Source organism: Nycticebus coucang, chromosome 21 (genome assembly GCF_027406575.1).
Source record: "Nycticebus coucang isolate mNycCou1 chromosome 21, mNycCou1.pri, whole genome shotgun sequence".
Lineage (NCBI taxonomy): Eukaryota > Metazoa > Chordata > Mammalia > Primates > Lorisidae > Nycticebus > Nycticebus coucang.
Window position 1 is genome coordinate 36,456,964 of NC_069800.1, and position 6,000 is coordinate 36,462,963.

General features: G+C 47.9%; 1 protein-coding gene across 1 annotated transcript in view; it reads right to left on the bottom strand.

Moving 5' to 3' along the window:
- STK35 (serine/threonine kinase 35) overlaps window positions 1-5,628 on the bottom strand; it is a 42,886-nt gene extending 37,258 nt beyond the window's left edge. Inside the window, exons 1-2 of the mRNA XM_053574372.1 lie at window positions 5,138-5,628; window positions 3,949-4,546 (exon numbers count right to left, since the gene is read on the bottom strand). Of these exons, the coding sequence (XP_053430347.1) occupies window positions 3,949-4,546; window positions 5,138-5,443 (904 nt within the window). The 5' untranslated portion in view covers window positions 5,444-5,628. The remainder of the gene's footprint in view (window positions 1-3,948; window positions 4,547-5,137) is intronic.
- Between the last annotated feature and the right edge of the window lie 372 nt (window positions 5,629-6,000).

The window sequence follows — 6,000 nt, forward strand, 5'->3', positions numbered from 1 at the left end:
TTCCCAAGCCCCCTAAAGGCATCTTGAGTTCAGCAAATATCAATTGGGAAAGCAAGACTAGGTAGTAGTGTCTTACCAAGTTGAGGGTAAGCTAGACTCCAGCTCTTCCAAAGTTAGAATTATTCAGTTTTATGAGACAATTTGTCCTGGACTTGTCTTTGCTTGCTGTTTCTTAGAAGGATCAGTGCATGCATTAGAGAAAGCAATACAGATTTCTGAGTTTGACAATGCATCAGGCTTACCTGCTCTCTAAGCAGCAGGATCCTGAACTTTGTTTTAGGTGCGTTCAAGGCAGGGTCCTTTAGCAATGGAAAACAAGAGGCTAAAAGCAAACCACTGATGCCTTCACTACTTTTTATGTGAAAAATACTTTTAAAGTTAAGCAATTACAAACACAGGCACCAACCCAACAACCAAGTAATTTACAGGACTGTTAATTTGGATTAAAAAAGACTGGGAGGCTGATTTGAGTGCTACCACTAACTCATTCCTCATTTCAGACAAGTCCTGTTCCTTTTCTTGGCTTCAGTTTTCTTTTTTGTGAAACAGAGACCAGATCAGACAACTAAGACCTCTTCTAACCCCTATAGCTTCTGAGACTCTTTATAAAAATGTTTCCTGGATAGGACTTGCTGGCTCCATGCTCAAAAAGCAAAGACCTAAGGCGCAGTTTATCAAACAACACAGGCAAGACCGAGGGCAACATTCCATTAGTTTCTTTTGATATTGGTATTTTTTATACACTGAATAATTTGAGACAGTGGAAATGCCTTATGTGTATTCACCAAGAAGCTGAAACTGAAGGAGGAAAATTCTACTGACTCAATAGTGAAAGAGATTCATTCTGTTTCTTCCTTGCCTATCCAACAAGGTCTTAGGCAAACATTTTTCAAGCCCACCTTCCAGGCTAACTCCCCATTCTCTCTTAATTCTGTACAAAGCCCTTGTTAATGAGCCAATTTACCATTTCCTCTAGTGACCTGGAAAGCATTTAAGTTCTCCACCAGGCCTCAATCTTTTCAAATGTAAGTTCCTTTGGGGCAAGGAATAATTTGTTTGGGGTTTCCCCCCCTCCCCTTTCCCTTCAAATACCACAGTATGGACTTGACTTTGGGTGAAGTTGAGAATGAGGCAGGTTAACACTTTATGGTCTATTTCAAAATCATTCTAAGTTGCAGGCAACCAGGCCAAGAGAGACTGCAAAGGGCTTTTCTGTTTAAGGAGGGCTGAACCAGGTTATCGCTTAGGATCCCTTCCAGCTCTTACTTTACTGTGTGGCACTATAATGCGTGCTGCACAGGACCCCAGGACAGACCAAGACTGCTAAATGTTGGAAGATAAGAGTTAGAAAAACTTAATCTGGAGTAATTTGGGTCTTTGTTCTCCACTGTAAAATTAACAAAAAATTCCAACTGCCTATTTACCACTTGCTAAATTAACACAATATGTAGGCTTAAATGTCCTTTTCACAAGTAGAGATAATGCACGTTTTCATCACTGCTCTACCTGAGAGCCTAGAACATTGTAGAGACTCAAATATTTTAAAGACTCTATAAACAATTGAAAGGGAAATATTAAATGTGTGGTCTAAAGCAAAATATTTCTCTAGGTCTCAATTTTAGCTTATAAAGGGAAAATAAAAATACTAGTGTTTTTGTCAATTTAGGATTACTGACAACACAGGAAATGAGGTGTGTTCCCTGGTCAAACAAGTTTGGAAAACCCGAACTATGTGAATCTTGAAAGAGATGATGGTAGAAGAGGATACAGAAGACAGCCTGAACTTACTGAGCAGTGAATTCCTCCTTATCTGGAATACTTACTGAACACCCTCAGTCTGCACAGCGGCCCTGTGCCATAGGTACCTCATCTAAAGGAAGGCTCCTCACAAGTTTTACAACTTGTCCCTTGTCTTGTGTAGTCAGTCCTTGGATAAGCCAGGACTTTGTTAATCTAACCCTAAAGTCCATAGTATTAATCACTATGTTATCCTGCCTCTGAAGTTTTAACAAGTTCTACAAGTGAGGGAAGTCTAAATAGTATTTATGTTGGGGGAGTATGCAAGGCCTTCAAACTGAGGTTGAAGTTTCAAGACTGGCATCAATGAACTAAGGAGAGATATAAAGCATTGGCAAAGCCAAGTTCCTACATCCCAAGGCAGTGCTGTAAATCCAGACCATTCACTAACCATACAGCAGAAGAAAGTATGAAAATAAAAGGATTTCAAAATAAGTGATCAGCTCCCAGAATACAGGTTAGGGAAAAGAATCTCCTGGGACAGTGGTACAAGCCCTAATCCCTGCTACTTGAGAAGCTGAGGTGAGAGGGGTTTAGCCCATGAGTTGGAGATAAGTCTGAGCAACATGAGACCCCATTTCTTATAGAAAAAGGGTTTTTTTTTGCAGTTTTTGGCAGAGTCTGGGTTTGAACCCGCTACCCTGGGCATATGGGGCCAGTGCCCTACTCCTTTGAGCCACAGGCGCCGCCCCATAGAAAAGTTTATTTTAAAGATAAAAAAAAAAAAATCTCCTGGGAAACAAAAATATTCCACTTGAGAAGAGGGTACTTTCACAGAATGGATGGAACAAGGATGCATATAAAGGTAGATGTCTTAAAAAGGACCCTAGATGATATTCACCACGTCTCCCAAACCACTAGTCAAATAAGTGACTTGAAATGAGATAAGGAGTTCTGTTAGGATAGGCCTGTGGGATCTCAAAGTTGCACAAAAGCTCCAAGCAAGATTTTAGAAAACCACCCTCTCCAACCCCACCCAAAATCCTAACCTATTCTTAAAGGTTAAGGAGGACAGAATTAACTTTGAAAGGATCTAGGCCTTCAACTGAGACAGATCCTGGTACACAGCACTTAAGCTATGATAAGTATAAGGAAATCAGGAGTACTGTCCTCTCCTTTCAAGTGGATTAACCTTAATCAAGTTATTAGTTGTTCACTTGTAAGCTTTAGTTTCTCTATTTATAGAAAGGGGAAAGAATCTACTTTTAAAGTTGTTACCTAAAATCATGTCAGAACTCAGACCATAGCTGGGACTCAGTAACCTTTCCCCTGGAATCTCCTGCCTTGGGAAGTCTTCTCAGATTTTCCTAGTCCACTGCCTTTCTCCTCTCTGATCAGATCCCCTGCTACCTTGCAATCTGAACAAGGCTTATGAGTACTGAGTACTTAAGATGAACATAATGATGTAGTTAAAACCCAGAAACCAGGAGTAGTTCTTCCAGGACTGTAAGACCTGGACCTCAATGACCCCCATTTTCTTTATAAGTAAAACCACTTCCCACCCAGGCTCAGAGCTCAAGAAAAAGACTAAAATATAAAATGAAGGGAAAATATGTTAAGAGGATTTGTTATATGACAGCTATGGGCCCACCTGTGGGGGTTATTAGCCCACATGCCTCAGAGGACCAACCCAGAAAAACCATCGTTTTGCTTGATTGCCTGGGATGAAGGGCTGGAGGGGGCAGTCTCAGAGGAAAAGGCAGGATAATAAGCAAAAGTTTGGGAGGAGGAGATGGAGGGTATCAGGAAACTTGGAACCAGAGAGAGAAAAGTGTGTGGACAGGTTCATTAAAGTTTTTTTCAGATGAAAAAAGGATGAGGCACTACATAGTGAGAGGGTTCTGCAACTCTGCCACCAACTCTGACCCCAACCACCTCTACTTCCCAATCAAATCTTGAAAGTGCTAGACGTTTAATCGAGGCCCACATTTATCGAGCGCTTAAATGGGTTCTTGTGAAAAACCCAGTTATGAAAAATCCAGCCAGCTTTTGGGCCAGAAGCTGACCCTGGACACTGAGAAGAGAGCGAGGCCCGGAATGCCTGGGCCCACGGTGACAGGAGCAGGAGCTACCCGGGACAGTTTGAAATGAGCAATCCAGAGGGGGAGAAGGTCCGGCCCTGGGTGGGCAGGATGGCCCAAGGTGTCCCACCTTTGAGGGAGGTCTCCACCAGGCGCAGGTAAAGCTGTGAGTTCTTGTTGCCGTGACTCATGCGCTGGGCTAGCCCGTTGCGCTGCAGGACGCACTCTTCAAACTGCACAACGTTCTGGTGGCGCCGCTTGAGACTGGTCAGGGCCCAGAATTCAGCCAGCGCCAGCTCCACGTTCTCAGGGGCGTCGCAGCGGATCTTCTTGACGGCCACCCGGGCCCCGCTGCGCCCGGCGACTGCCTCGTAAACCACGCCGTAGCTGCCGCGCCCGATCTCCGCCAACAGGCTGTAGCGCGGCCGCGAAGAACCGCCACCGCCTTCTGGCCGCCGCCGCGCCAGGTAGGCCTCACCCGGGGCCTCGGCTTCCACTGGATCCATGGCCTGGGCCGCCGCCGCCGGCCTCAGCTTCGTGCTGGGCGCCCGCGGCACTGGGCTTCGCCTTTTCCGCTCTGGGCTTTGTGTACCTCTGCGGGCGCCGTCCTTCCCCGTTTCCATGGCTGCAGGCAGCGGGGGGAGCAGCAACGGCGCTGCCCGGCTCCCCCCTGCCTCATCCCTTCGTCCGGCCCCGGGACGCGGAGGAGCGGGACCTTGGATTGTGACCTGCGAACGAAAGAATCGGTTAAACGACCAGGCCGAAGCGGGGAGGCAAGGAGCGCAGGCCGCGGAGCGTCCTACCTCCTCCTCCTCCGACCGCCGCGGCCCCTTTAAGACGGAAGCCACCGCCGCTGATTGAACGGGGGAGGGGAGGGGAAAGCGGGAAAGACGAAACCACTGGCCAGTGGCTCAGAGGGGGAACCGGAAGGAAAAGCTGAAACTTTCCGATTTCTCCGTTAGTTTATCATGTAGCAATAGTAAAAACAAGAATTGACTAACTTGATGATTTCAAAAAATTGACTTAAGGAACTATTTAGACTGTTGAAATCTTTTTTCCCTTCCTGATCCCCTCCGAGATCCCCCTCCCTGCATCCCGCCTTGTGTTCTCCCAAGTGTAAACAGTCCATTGAATTGAGCCCTAACGGAGCTCAGGAGACTGGCCCAAGTCCCCAAGGGCCGCGGGTAGAGAGGATTGGCTTAAACGTTCAGTTTCTCTGACAGCGACAAGCCGAGGACCCGAATGCCCTTCCCTAAACGCCGAAGTAGCAAAGATAACTTCAGTTTCCGCGCTTGACTCTACTGGGACTGTGCGCTTACCTGGCCTGCGCACCTCCACTTCCGGGCGGTCCGTTTTCCCTTTGGAGCCCCTGCCTGGGGATGGTCCGTTCCGGGACGGAGTTGCCCCCGGGTTCGAGCAGCGCGGGAGGCAGTGGTCCGGCTCGGACGTGCGACGGGTAACGCTGCCGCACCAGTAGTGGCAGCGGCGCTCACGGGGGAGGCCCAGGCCTCCAGGCTCCCGTGGCTTTCCACGTGTTCGCGCCAGCTGAGTCCTTTACATAACCTCTTTATATAAGCCGCACCTCCCGCCGGCTCTCGGGCCAGTGGAGACTCCTGGTGGCCCATCCCCCGGGAGGCCAGCCGAGTTCTGAGCCTCCCGAGTACTGCCAAGGTCGGCTGAGTAGTCGCAGCCGGGCGCACCGGCACGCCGCGCCGGGGCCCAATCACCGGCGAGAACGTTCAACCAACAAAAAATAGGCGCCAAATTCCCGTGATCCGCGGCGGCCTTCGAGTGTCTGAGCCGCCTGTGCCCGGCGACCTCTCCTCCTCGCCTGACCTGCGTGAAGACTAACTGCAAGCAGCAGGCGCTCAATAAATACAGATTGGGTGATTGACTTGATTTGTTTGATTGATTCGTAGCTCCGGCGTGAGAATCTTGCAGTTGGAATCCCGACCTTCCCTTCTCCCCAGTGATTTTGCGCAAATCATTGCCCCACCTTGATCCTGTTTCCTCTGCAAAATGTATAGAATAGGACTTAATCCTCAGGCATGATTGAGCAAAATGAAAGAGAAAGGGTGGCTAATTGAGTGTGGGGCTGTAAGTTATTCATAATGTAAAACTCTAAGCACAGATTTTTGAATAGTTTTTCACTGCTTTATAAACCAACGTGCAGTGGATGCCC